At 44.6% G+C, this 13,617-nt stretch overlaps 1 protein-coding gene across 1 annotated transcript in view; it reads left to right on the forward strand.

Annotated features, from left to right (window-relative positions):
• The first annotated feature begins 44 nt into the window (after positions 1 to 44).
• LOC102036609 (D-beta-hydroxybutyrate dehydrogenase, mitochondrial-like) overlaps positions 45 to 13,617 on the forward strand; it is a 16,616-nt gene continuing 3,043 nt past the window's right edge. Inside the window, exons 1-4 of the mRNA XM_014309905.2 lie at positions 45 to 53; positions 3,604 to 3,714; positions 9,137 to 9,278; positions 12,873 to 13,025. Coding sequence (XP_014165380.1) covers positions 45 to 53; positions 3,604 to 3,714; positions 9,137 to 9,278; positions 12,873 to 13,025 — 415 coding nt within the window. The remainder of the gene's footprint in view (positions 54 to 3,603; positions 3,715 to 9,136; positions 9,279 to 12,872; positions 13,026 to 13,617) is intronic.

Here is a 13,617-nt window from a genome sequence, read left to right on the forward strand (position 1 = left end):
CGCAGCGCTTCACTTGGAGGGGATCATGTTCATATAATCATAGAATGGCTTCGGTTGGAAGGGACCTTAAAGATAATCCAGTTCCAACCCCGTCCCACGTGCAGGGACACCTTCCACTAGACCAGGTTGCTCAGAGCCCTGTCTGCTTTGGCCTCGAGCACTTCTAGGGATGGGGCATCCACAGCTTCTCTGGGCAACTTGTGCCAGGGCCTCAGCACCCTCACAGTTAAGATTTTTTTTCCTAATATCTTGTCTAAACCTACTCTCAATTTAAATCCATTCCCCCTTGTCCTGTCACTACATGCTCCTGTAAATGATCTCCCCTCAGATAGTAGAAGGCCACAATTAGGTCACCCCAAAGCCTTTTCTTTTCTAGGCTGAACAATCTAAATTCTCTCAGCCTTGTCTCATAGGAGAGGTGTTCCATCCCTCTGACCATCTCGGTGGCCTCCTCTGGATGCACTCCAACAGGTTCATGTCCTTCCTGTGCTGGGAGACTGAAGCTGGATGCAGCACTGCAGGTGGGGTCTCACCAAAGTAGAGAGAGAATCGCTTCCTTTGCCCTGCTGTCCGTGCTGCTTTGGATGCCCAGGATATGACTTGCTCTCTGAGCCAATGTTTTTGCTTCAGGAACTCCAGCTCAGTCCTTCCCCCTCGAATGGCCAGATAACAGCTGTAGCCTGCCACTTCACTCCTTCATCCCTTCTGCTTCTCTTACTTTCTCCATCCCTGTTCCACTTGAGAAAATACCTTCCCTTTAGTGAATATTTTCAGTTATTTTACCAGGGATTGAAAACCTCGGCTTTCCCAACCCTGGAAAAAGGAACAAGCCAAGTTTACTTTGGAGCTGCACTTATCCTAAAATCAGTCTGTTTGATAACATCAGGGAATGGTCAGGGGAGCCACAAATGGGAACAGGATTAAAAAAAAACAAACAACAAACAAATGGCACATTAGGAAAATATTAAGTCTAGGTAAGCATGCCGTATTCCCACATTGTCTAGAGAGACAGGCTGAAAACGTAGCTTCAATTTCTTCAGTCTGTTCTGCAGTAAATGTATAATTCTGATGGATCACCAGCATTAGTAAAATAAATTATACTATTTAATAAACTGGCCATGTCCCAGTAGGAAATGCTGTGTACATCTGAACTGACTGCTGGTTAAAAGGAGGCTGCTCTGCTAGGGCTGCCTGAATGGTGAGGAACAGTGTTGTGGATCACACAGCAAGCATAGTGTTACTGTGCCCACGTGCCACAGCAGCGCCTCTGGTACAAGTGCTCTTTGCAGACCCCAGCATGCTGTGCCAGGCACCCTGTCAGCACTGGAGTTCTGTCTCCTATGCAGTGTTTCCAGGCAGCCCTGTATGACCCCAAGTGAGGGAGGCACCTAAGTTCCTCAGAATGCTCATTAAGGTCACTGTGCTGATAACTGATCCTCTCTGCTTGTCCCAGCATTGAGTCAAATTAAGCTGCAGATTGGCCTTATCAAACTTCAGGAACAGGCCCATTAAGCCTTATCTTAGGACTTTCAAAAGATAAGGGTGATTGGGCCTTTCTGTGTTCAGAAGTTTTTCTGGCATAGGATCCTTTTGGCTGGGGATGGGGTTGATCCCTGCTGTCATCCCTGGGATCTCTCTGTCCATCAGGCATGGCACAGACAGGCACAGGCACAGATGTGAGATCCAGTACATCCCTTGGGGTTTTGCATGCTCCTTGGTGCTGCTGTCTGTTATGAGCCATGATGCTGTAGTCACGTGTCTTATTACCAGCAATTAGGGTTATAGCAAATAACAATCACAAGATCCTTTTCAAACTGTAAGTTGTCCCTCACTTTCCATACTATTAAAGGCAGATGAGAGGATTTTTAAACCTCATTTCTGTCTACATTTTGGTTGTTTGATTGGGGATTTTTTTTTTGAGCTAATGATGGTTGAGGATTGGATATCTTTGCTTGCCTGACCTGTGTTCTGGAAGCGATTACAGCTGCATACTTCCTGCTCTTTTGGGAAGTGCTCTGCCTTCAAGATTCAGAGGCAAAGGCTCTAGGGAAGTGAGAGAAAGAGAAAAAAATGTCAAATCCTTTTTTTTTTCCACAGGCCAGCTTGCTGAGTTATTGCCAGAGGTGACCTTGACAATTTCTGTGATCTGGTTAATGTTTGATTTTCATCTCTCTTAGAGTTGTGTCACTCTAAATTAAATTCAGACTGAGCACTGTATATTTAATTCTCACTCATCTTTTGTCCTTTAGCTGTAGCTATCTTCAGAGCTTTAATAGAGCTAGTCTGTACCTAGGTGCTCTTTGCCTGAGTATAGGTTATAGTACAATGTTACTGTGGGTGTTTGTATTATAAATGCAGGATAGACTTTTGATCAGTTCTTGTTTCAGCTTCAGATCTTAACTCCCCTTTGAGAGCAGTTACTTCAACATGAGTTATAGGACAGGGTGTAGTTTTATTTGCTTATTGTTCTCTGCTGAGGCTCACCCTGAATTTGTGCAGTAATGCTCTGATCACTATCACCCTGCAATCATTCCTTATTGCTGCTTTGCTACACCACATGTCAGCAAAGCAAGAGATGAGGGAGCACTGGTGATTGACCCATTTCTCTCTAAAATGTGCCTGGACCAGCCAGTGCAATTCATACATAAGTGTGTTCATATTCCAGCCATTGTGAATACAGTAACAGGCAATATTAGCTGCTGATATCTCCAGAGAGATCTGACTGACCTCACTTCCTTATTGCATCCTCTGCATTTTTATTGCTGTATCATGTTACTGCCTCATGGATATAGTTGCAGTTTGGAGCATTGTGCAGCACAGCAGCTGGCAGCCTTCTAGCTGGGTTAAGTGTTAGCTCACATTGCTTCACACCTATGGGGAGGAGATGGCTTTCAAGCAAAGACAGAAGTTGAATGGGCAGTGTTTTGCTATAGCTTCTCTTCAGGATTTGGGATTCTGCTTTCCTATCCATCTCAACCCTATGTTGTGTCATATCAGATGGAATATCAAATCTTCTTTCTCAATTTACCTGTCAGTCAAATGATAATGTAGGAGAGAACTGTAGGATTTGATAAGTTGTTCTTCTTAAGACTGCAGTGTTTCAGGAAGAAGGTCTAACCTGTAGTCACATTCCTGTGTGCTAAAATACAGCATGGAAAGTGCTGCATAGAGTGGGAGTAGGTGGGGAACAGACAGCAGTCACTCAGCAGCTAAAAGAGCTGCTGTACAGTTCAAGCCAGTGACATCCTGCCATTTGGACGTTCTCTATGGTGCTTTTTCTTACTATGAACTGGTAGACCATTAACTTCTTTTGAAATGTTTCTGTTCTGCTTTGGCCACTGATACTTTAAAGGAATAGTTACTGTTCCAGCTCAGGTATCAAGGCAACACAAATTGTTACAGACCAACAACTGCATAAATTTGATTTCACAGTAGTTGGGAGGTGGTTGTGTTTATGCACCCAGATGCCACTGTCACTTGCAGCTGGAATTGTACCTGCCCTGTCTGCAGGACTGCAAGTGGCTCCTGTGCTGTGGGGCAGGGTGGTGGTGATGTCTGTATTCTAATATCTGATGGTATCCTGTGATTGTTTTCCCCATACAGGCTGAAGGGAAGGCGGTGCTAATAACAGGCTGTGACAAAGGTTTTGGACATGCCTTGGCAAAATGCCTTCATGCAAAGGGATTTACTGTTTTTGCTGGATGCTTGCTCATGGTGAGTGGAGATATTAATCAAAATTTTTCTGATCAGAGAAAAACACTTCTCAAATGAAAGCATCTTGATTTGCAGCCTCCATTTACCCTGCTTCAAGACCTGAGAGAGGTGCAGTGGGCAGGGATTGTTACATTTTCCATTGCTTCATCTGCCTGTTCTATCTTGTACCTCATTCCTGTAATTGTGAGCTCTTTAGGGTAGGGCTTCTCTGTCAACTACATGTCTGTACAATAACTTGTACAGTGTGGCCCTGTTCACTGCTGCAAGCCTCTCAGAAATACCACAACACCATAAATGTGATAGGCCAAGATCGCTGTGGCACTGTGGTTTTTGTCTTCCATGGCATCCCTGTTGCTGTCTTTCACAATGTCATTTTTTGTGGACACTCTCCCCAAACTCATCTCCAAGCTGCCTCTTCTGCATTATTAAGGCTCTGTTTCCAAAATGTCTTGCAACTGTGCTTCTGCAGCTTCTGTACAAGCTGTTCAGTTTATGGATGGCTGAATAAATGAATTTACCATACATTTCTGACATCTTTAGGTCTGACTTCCTGTCACATGTGTTTAGCAGGTGGCATCACTTGTAAGAGATAAGTTTAGACACACTAAATCTGAAGTGGTTGCAGACTCCTCATTTCAATCCCTACTCAAGCAAAGGACTTACAACTTAGTGTTGTGAAACTCTTTTTATAAACTGGGCTGGCTCCATTTCCATGTCAGCTGGGATTTTACCTTTACTAGGCATTTTTGCTGTATTGATAGTCAAAACTCATGTGATTTCTGACCTGAATTGTTCAAAATCAATTAATGGTCACTCATTTCTCCATTTGAAGATGACCACATCAGCACAGGTGCTCAGGACATGATGACTACAGATTTTTGAGTACTGTGGAAGGTGAGAACAAACAAGGGTGGCCTTCTCTCCCTGTGTGATTGTGGCAGACATTACATTCTTCCACCATACCAGAAGGGAAAGTTATTATCAGCTGACATATTGTGAAACTTGAGAGCAAGAGAGTCCTGTTGGATTACTGCCACCGTTTGGAAATTTCCATAAGGAGCCTCTGTAATTCCTTCAGTAATCATGTCATTTGCTGCTTTGGGATGCCTGTCTCAGTGCTGATGGCAAGTCAGGCACTCTGCAGAGCAGCAGATGTAGGGAACACAAAGGAAAACGAAAATAGGGTGGCTGATGGGGGCTGTTTGGAAGGCACATGCTAGTGTGGAGCAGAGAGGGACAGGCTCTATTGGAAACTCCATAAAGAAATGAAATGCTCCTGAAGTGAAGCCTGTTTGCTTGCTTGCTTCATGCTTGTGAGCTGCTGTAGGTTCCCAGCAGGGTCAGAGCAGGTGTGGGAGCAGTTGTCATGAAGCAGATGCCAGGCTCTTAGTTCACACCTAGTTAGTCCATCACCACTTACATGCTTTTATACAGAGAATTACAGGATCCCTGATGTACTACACCACCACAGACAGCTCTTGTATTAAATACAGCATAACAGACTGTGAGGTGCATGAGGAGCTTCCTAATGATCAGACAGTCAAATATAAAGTTACAAGAATAAAAAGAATATTGCACGCAGGCTGGGATAGAACTGGAAAGGATCAAATGGAAAAGGGATAACATTAAGCAAGGGCAAGTAAGTCTACTGAGGAAGTTTCTGTTAATATATTAGGATTAAGATGGAAAAACCACACAGAAATAGATTATTAAATAACCTTAAAAGTAGAAATTACAGAAAAAGTTGAAATAATAATTGGTTTATTTTCCTTGATCTTATTGAAAAAAATAATAAATTTTTTTTGTGTCCCTACTGCCAACTGTTATCATGAGGACTGTGGACAAGAAAAGGTAAAGAACAAGGGATGTTTATATAAATTAACGTGCTCAAGTTCACCAGGCCTGATGAAATATACTTAAGGGCATTTAGAGGATGAGCCATCGTGATTTCTGCCCCATGGGTGATATTTTCAAGAGCACCTGGAGGCCAGGGGATTTCCAGAAGCCCGGAAGAGGACAGATATCATCCTTCCCTTCCCAATGGAGCTAGACCTCTGGAATTGCCAGCCAGGCAGCTCACCTTCAGTGCACTCGATGCAATTGCCACACACTGCCCTGTCAGTTTTACAGATGACTGCATCATAGTGTGATGCACCCTGCCTGTATAAGTTTACTGGGAACAAACTGTGCTGGGTCAATCTAATCTCATTTTGGCTAAGCAGCAGAGTGGCTAAAGGGGAACGAATAAATGTATCCCAGTAAGTGTTTTGTCACACCTTGTTACAGTCCCTCATGATAGTCTCATGAGCAAACTCACCCTCTCAGTGACTGCTGTTTAGTCCCAGGACCATATATCCTTGGAAGTACCCCCCAGAAGAGAGTTTGCACTCAGGAAAAAGTATGCACAGAACCATGCAGAGAAGATTATAGGTGTTTTGGGGAACAGGGTTGAAAATGATCCTGCCAGGTCAGATGGAGTCTGAAATCAGTTCTGTGGAATGCAGTAAGGACAAGCACGAGGTGTTCCGCTCAGGAAACGCAGGAAGGCAGCGCCTGCATTGGCAGCAGGCTGGGAAGGAACTGGCGCACACGGGGCGAGGTGACTGCATCCATGGGAGCTCAGCATTGTTCATGGCTTCCTGCTTCCCCTGACATCCCACTGCAGTGCCCCAGTGCTTGCCAGCACCTAATCCTGAATCCCAGGAGCTTCCCTGGGAAAAAGCCATGGCTGTGTCTATAACAGGGGGGCTCTCCACTGATGAACATCTGTGTGATCTGCCTCTCCTCTGCACCACTGCACTGGGATCCTCCAAACCAGAGCAGGGGAGAGGAGCAAAGAAGGGAAGGGGGACAGCCAAAAGCTGGAACAAGTTGCCTCAGGGTAAAGGGTTTGTGGAGCTACTGGGCTTCTCAGCCAGGAGCAGCCCTTGCTAGGCACAGGGTGGGGAGGGCAGGCAGAGCCTGCAGGGCTGCCAAGGCAGGATAACCAAGGCATAGGAGATAGCTGGGAGGAAACCACACAGTCCCATTGAAGGCCTATGGAGAGAACCTGGGCAGCAGGCTGGGCTGGAGCACGATGGCTTTAAACTCTTATGGAGCTGGGAAGGGGAAGCTGGGAGATTCTTTGGGAGGACAAAATCAGACAGCAAAGGGAAGTGGAGAGAGGCTTTGAGGAGCAGTTGGGCCATTGCTGCCAGCACCTCACTTGATTTGTGCTGCTGTGTGGCTCCTGCTGGTGAAGATCACGAAGATCATCCCTGGGAGGACAGTCTGGCTGCTCCCATGGGAACTGCTCCAGGTGTTATCCCAGCCATTAGGGATAGGTACCACATGGTACTTCCATTTAAATCTACCATTTAAAAAACAAGATACCATGTGGTACCTAACAAGGAATGTACTTAAAGCTCCTGAAGACCACAGAACATAAGATTATGTTCGCTTGCTTCCATAAAAATCTGTAGCTGCTCCATTTGTGAAGAGGTGTTCTGGACAAAAGAATTGAGCACTTTGTTTTACTGTTAAATAGTGGCTAAGGTGGTGTACGCAACTATGAAAAGTGGTTCCAATTGATATTGCACGTTGAAGTCAGTCTTCCAAAATCAATATGGTTTGTCAATAATGAGTAAATTGTAGCTGGGAAGGTAACTTTGCAGATATCACCATTGGTGATAGGAGAAAAATAATTTCCATATGAATAATACAAACAATTGTTACCAGATTTTTAAGTTGCCAGCCTATGAGACTTTGAGACTTTGTTTCTCAAAAAGCAGTGGAAATATTTCTTCTTTATTTTATAAGTATTATGCAAGATTAGAGAAAAAATGCAGGGAAAGGTCTTTTCAGTGCTCAAATGACAATTGGCACTTGCATGGAGATATAGTTATGGCTTTTTATATAGCTACAATAAATCTCTCTCTTTACAAGCTGAATTTGCTCCATTTTATACACTGTTAAGTAGTGGAAATTTGCTTTATAAAATTTGGTGAGATGCAGTAACATCTTCCAGAAATACAGTGAGGCATCATACAACCCTCATCTGTTTCAAAGGGAATATAATATTTTGGTGACCATGTTGTTGACTATTTGTAACACCACATGGAGATCATTTTCATGGCTAGATAAGAGGGCCAACACAGCCTGTCACACACAGCCTGTTTGATGTGCATTAGAAAAGCTTCCAACTTTGTTTGCTGTTCTTGTTGTATTGGGAAAGAAGTCAGTTGTGAAATGGCATGCAGCCGTGGGGCCAAGAACTCATTCCTACTATTGTCATAATGCCAATGTAACTATATATTGATTTTTAAGAGAACTGCCATGTTTTGCTCACGTTTGTGATGGACATTTCAGCTCTTTTCCGTCATTGTGTGTCACTGTTCACTGGACTGAAGGTGGAGATGAGATGTTGTATGCTATATGAATTAAATAGCCGGAGATATTTATAAAAAACTAAGCAGTTACATGTTTTTTATATCTGCCTGGCTGCAGAGGCTGCTGAGCAGGTGACTGTGGGTGGGTTGCTCGCCTTGTTTGCCCTTGTGCTGTGGGAAGTGGTATCAAGTGATAAAGGAAGAGTGGCAGCCAGGCATGGTGACTCACCAATTCATAACTTCTTCCTCCCTAATGAGGCAGAGCTTGTGATTCAGGGAATAGTTTTGTGAATTAAATCTCAAGCCTGCTGTGGAACTGTGTAGCTAATCTGTGCTCTTTTCACTTTTATTTGTTATTTACTACCTGAGCAAGGCTCTAAAGCTTAGGCAGCAATCTTGCCTGGAAGTGAGCAGGTAAAATTTGGAATTTTAACTGTGTTTACGTTTGACTAAACAAAAAAAAAAACCCCACAGTAGTAACAGAATCTCTAATGATAACAGTGGGATGGGGAGGAAAGAAAGGAAAAGGGTGGAAAGGAAAGCAGAGCCATGAAGTTCTTCTTGCCTATTGAGTGAAAAAAAAAAATTCTTTCTTCCTTAGCCAGAATCTCCTTCCATGCCTCATGTCGGTAATTGTGCTGCTGTGTAGCAGATCTTCACCTAACAGGTATTCCTGAACATCTGACTCCAATTTCTGTACAAGTTATGTTACCTGTAGAGCACAGAGACTGAGGCAGTGGAGAGTCACCCATGGTTCTCCCCTGCTGGCACAATATTTCAGCATGTTAGGGATGTGAAACCAATCATGAGTAGCCAAGAGCAGGGTGGGCTTTGTAGGGCTTCAGGGCACTGGGTCACTGATGCAGTTCTGGAAGTGGTGCTGGAGGGAACAGGAGGATGGCACGCTGGTTTGTGCATAGCTGTGCACCAAGTTTACACCTGTGTGTGCAGTGTCAGTAGCTTCTATTTCCTGTCCATGTGAATATGCCTGGCCCCAAGCTGCATTGCTGTTCTTGGTCCATCTTAGTGGGACACCTTTCTGTTCTCCTGAACAGGATGAGAATGGAGATGGAGCCAGGGAGCTGAGGAACATGAAGTCTGACCGGATGAAAGTGCTACAGATGGATGTGTGCAGTGACCAGGAGGTGGCTCAGGCTGTGGATTTTGTGAAGAGGACCCTGAAGGAGCCAGAGGAAGGTATGTAGGGATCTTTTGCTCACAGAATCCTTTCCACAGAGCAGACCATGCATTTACCAGGTCTTTTGCTCTGTGCACCACCAAAAGAGGGTTAACAAGCCTGAAGGCCTGTGACAGTATGTGGCTGGCAGTCAGGCCGTGCTGTACTCAGGTCAGTGAGGACAATTGTCCTGCTATTGATGTGGCAGCCACATGGAAAGAGACCAAGACTGGCTGGAGGATTAGGCTTTAACTGTACATCCCATAAAAAGCCATGAGTGGCAGCTAGCCCACAAGTATCTGTGTCTTTGTCCTTGACTGTCTGTGAAGGGCACAGAACAGCCAGAGCTTGATCCCTTCCTTGCACTCCTGCCACATGTGCTCCTAGCTCATGCAGACCTTGCAAGTGACCCTACTAATGAAGAGGTGAGAGGCCCTGGCTGCTTACTGCTGCTGTCCCCTCTGCTGTGTGGGTACAACTGGTTGCTGAGCTGGAGCACAGATTTGAACTGCCCCCAAACCTGGATTAATCTCCAGTCAGATCAACCCATGTTTTCAGTTTGCCGTGCAACATCCCAGAGGTGATGTGTAGTGGAATCCAGGGTAGGTTTGGCAGAGATGACCTTAATCCAGGTGTCACCTTAAGCATGAGTCCAACTCATGGATCCCAAAGGCATGTAAAGAGAGATAAGAGTTCTTTCCTTCTTAGAAGTGCTTTGGTAGTGGGATGTGAGTTTACAGTCAGAGCCTGATGTGACACCACCTGACTTCTTCCCATGTGGTGAGGGGAGACTTCTTGCCCTGCACAGGCTTTTCTGCAGCCTCTGTGCCAGTAGCAAGCTGGCCAGCAGCTGTAGACACAGGCTGAGGGTGAACTGAATTTTGACATCTGTGGCTTCAGGACTTCAGGGTTGTGACTTGAAGGTGTTGCTCATCTTGAAGCTTGGATGAGTCTGCCATGGCCCTGGTTTTGTTGACAGCAAGTATGAAGCTAGTAAATAACAGCAGCTCTAATCTTCATGCAGATTACGTGAGCACACCTTTCCTAAAACAAGCATATGAAATGTAACTGAGTAATGTACCAGCTCTGATCCCACACATGTTCTCTCTGCATGATTTTTCTTCCTACGCAATCACCCAGCCCTCATCATGCTTTTCACAGCTTCTTAAGCTTTTCCTGAAGAGCCCAGCAACAGCAGTGGTAGCAGAAAGCCTTTTCCCACTGAGTGAAAGCTTGGAAGGGAGCAGCTCTATTGCTTCTATAAATGCAGCAGTGTTTGCAAAACTGTGTGTGTAGCAGGGATAGAGAAGTCTTGCATCCCTGATCAGCAAGTTGGACTGGTTCCTCCTGTAGCTGTTTGCCTCAGCACCGTGTGCAAAGAAACAAAGGCTTCTTTTTAGGCCCATTGGTGTGACTGAGGTTTGAGGCTTCCCAATAAATAGTACTCAATAAATAGGTGCTGGAACATAAAGACTATTGAGACTGAGGTGCCTTGCACAGAGGTGTGGTTGCACACTGAATGTGGCCCCAGAGGAGCTAGTGCAGAACAGTTTTTGCGCTCTGCATTTCTTTATACCTCTTCTCCCTGTGCTGTGTACATAAGGCTGAACTCTTTTGATAGGAGTGCCCATTTGTTTTTGGTCTCATGCAGTTCCCACTGTATTGTTGACTCTAGAAACGTAATAGTGATAAGGCTTTGCTCAATAAACACATTGCTGTCCAGCAAACAGCCCTGTGACTGGGCTCCCCTCAGCACTTTGTTCTGTTTGTAACGTGCCCTGCTCTGTGAGCAATGGAATTCCAACAACAAATGATGGTAAATAATGATTCAGGGATGTTCATGAGAACTAACATCGCAACCCAGGAAATGGGAAATTGTACAGAAATTTACAAGAATTTGGTAAGGAATGCTATGCAGAGGTCAGTTTGTGACCGACAGTTTGTCTTTGGTAAATTCCTGCCAAATTTTCTCAGAATGTTGTTTTGTTAGTGGTGAAACTACTCTGAAATTACAAAGGGACCTCATTCAGGGTGAGATACTGTGCTGGATGCAGATCAGTGTGAATTTCAGTCATCTTGACTCACTAAAACTGGGAGCTTCAGTACACAGCTGTACACAGCTGGAAACAGCCTTCAGAGAGAACAGCCTTAGCTGGGAACAGGGCAGGGTTACTGGGGCCCACGTGAGAGCACAGAGTCGTCTGCCAAGGGCATGTTGATGTTTTTAAGTGCAACAGGAGGTTAATGCCATTGCATATTGGCAGAGTATTGCAACTTGCTTATAGAACTATGTTTGGTAAAATACATGGTTACTATCTGACTGAATCAATACAGGGTGAGAGTTAAAAGACTTTCATACATCAGAATAGGGAAGCCATGGAGCAGAGGCAGGGCAAATAGCCCAAAAATTTCTGAGAGAGAGCTTGATAACTTTTATCAACAGGGTGGCATGACATTGGTGCTTTTGATAGCAATGTTGGAGCTCCCTGGACATGAAGACTCCTTCTTAGCCCTGTTAGTTCTTGGTAAGAGGAAGGTCCTGGAGTGGAAAGGGGCCCCAACTTCAGCTGAGTCTAATACAGCCCTGACAGTCCAGCCCTGACTCCAACACAGTGGAAAATAACCATGGTGTATGGCAGGACATCTAATGAGGAGCAACTTTGTTGTCTTGTTCCAGCTTCTCTGTTTGTTCCTCGTGCAGTTTATGGCTGCATAGTCCCATGCTTCAGTAAATCCATTAAGTATGGATTCAGCCCTACAGCCAGTATGGACAGTATGGATTCAGCCTTACACAGTATGGACAGTATGGATTCAGCCCAGCCATACAGACAGTATGGACAGTATGGATTCAGCCCTACAGACCTTTGCCACTGGGAGTCCTGCAGTAATCGCTTTGAAGGGTCAAGTCCTTGCTGACCCACTAAGTCCTGACATGTAAAGGGTTCATCACAGAAGCTCTTGGGAAATGCAGTCAATTTAATTTTGACAGGACTGCATGTGCAAAAGACATTAATTTTTAAATTTCAGTAGTTATAAATGTTGGTTGTAAGTTTGCTAGCTCCTGATAAAGGTAGGGTTGAGGGAAACCAAATACTTGGACGAAAACACAGACAGCTGTTAACCAGGCCATGAACGTACAGATCAATACCACGCACCCTCCAAACAGCAAGACAGAGTTGTGAAGGGGATTAAGAAATCAAAAATACCTGTTTTCTTTCCTTTTTTTCCCCTCCTAATTGTGGGAGAAAGTCCAGCCCCTTCCAAATTGCAAAGTTCATTATAGAGTCGCTGAGTGGATACAAACCTGGGATCAAGGGGAGGCTTAAAAGAGAGCCAGATGCAGCCTTATAAAGCTCTGGAGGAGCATTTGACTGTACAGGAGATGGTCAAGAGGCAATACTTGTGTGGCCCTGTCACTTTCCCTGATGTTCCAAACAAGCCCATGGTGGAGGAAGAACATATTTCATCTCCTTGCTGGATTTTTCTCTACAACTTATTTCTACAAAAGTACCCAGTTTTTTGTTAAGGTTTTAGGTTACTGTGAACAACAAGGAAGGTGTTTTCTCTGTGACACTCTTCCTTGTCCCACTCTTTAATCATGTGTTTGTTGGCAGGTCTGTGGGGCCTAGTGAACAATGCTGGCATCTCAACCTTCGGAGAGGTGGAATTTGCAAGTTTAGACAACTACAAGAAGGTGGCAGAAGTCAACCTATGGGGCACTGTGAGGGTGACAAAAGCTTTCCTGCCCCTCATTCGCAGAGCTAAAGGTACATGCTGGGCAGTGGGGTAAGGCTCAGAGCTTTTGTAGCACAGCAAAGAGATGTAGCTAGAAATGCAGGCTGTACTTGGGGGAATACCTGTGCAGTCCAAGGAGGGTTTCTGAGGATGCCATGTAAGCATTTGGTGGTACAGGCTATTCTTGGGACAGGCCAGGCACCTACACAGCAGGTGCTATCTTAAAAATCCAAGATATCAGAGACTTTTGTGCAGTGTTGGCATATATCACACAGACAAGGTAATCCAGCGTCCACAGAGTGGTCATGGCTGGATAACTGCATCTTCTCCCTTCATGTTATTCCATTCACAGATGTCTTCAGGTAGTGACAGAATAAATGAAATTTAATGACAGCCATTTCAGATATCTTACAAGACAATGGTATTGTCAAAACTCTTTGTTTTACATTGAAAAAAGATATGTATGAGCAGAACTCTGAAGAACTTCTTTATTTAGCATGTGTGGGAATGATGGTATAGGTGTGTGTTCTGGGAGGACAAAAGGGGGGTATATTAAGAAGATTGCTCAGATGCCATTCCCAGACAGCAATTAACCACTAAACAAGCTCTATCTCACTCTAAAAA

This window comes from Geospiza fortis, unplaced genomic scaffold, assembly GCF_000277835.1.
Source record: "Geospiza fortis unplaced genomic scaffold, GeoFor_1.0 scaffold19, whole genome shotgun sequence".
NCBI classification, from domain to species: Eukaryota; Metazoa; Chordata; class Aves; order Passeriformes; family Thraupidae; genus Geospiza; species Geospiza fortis.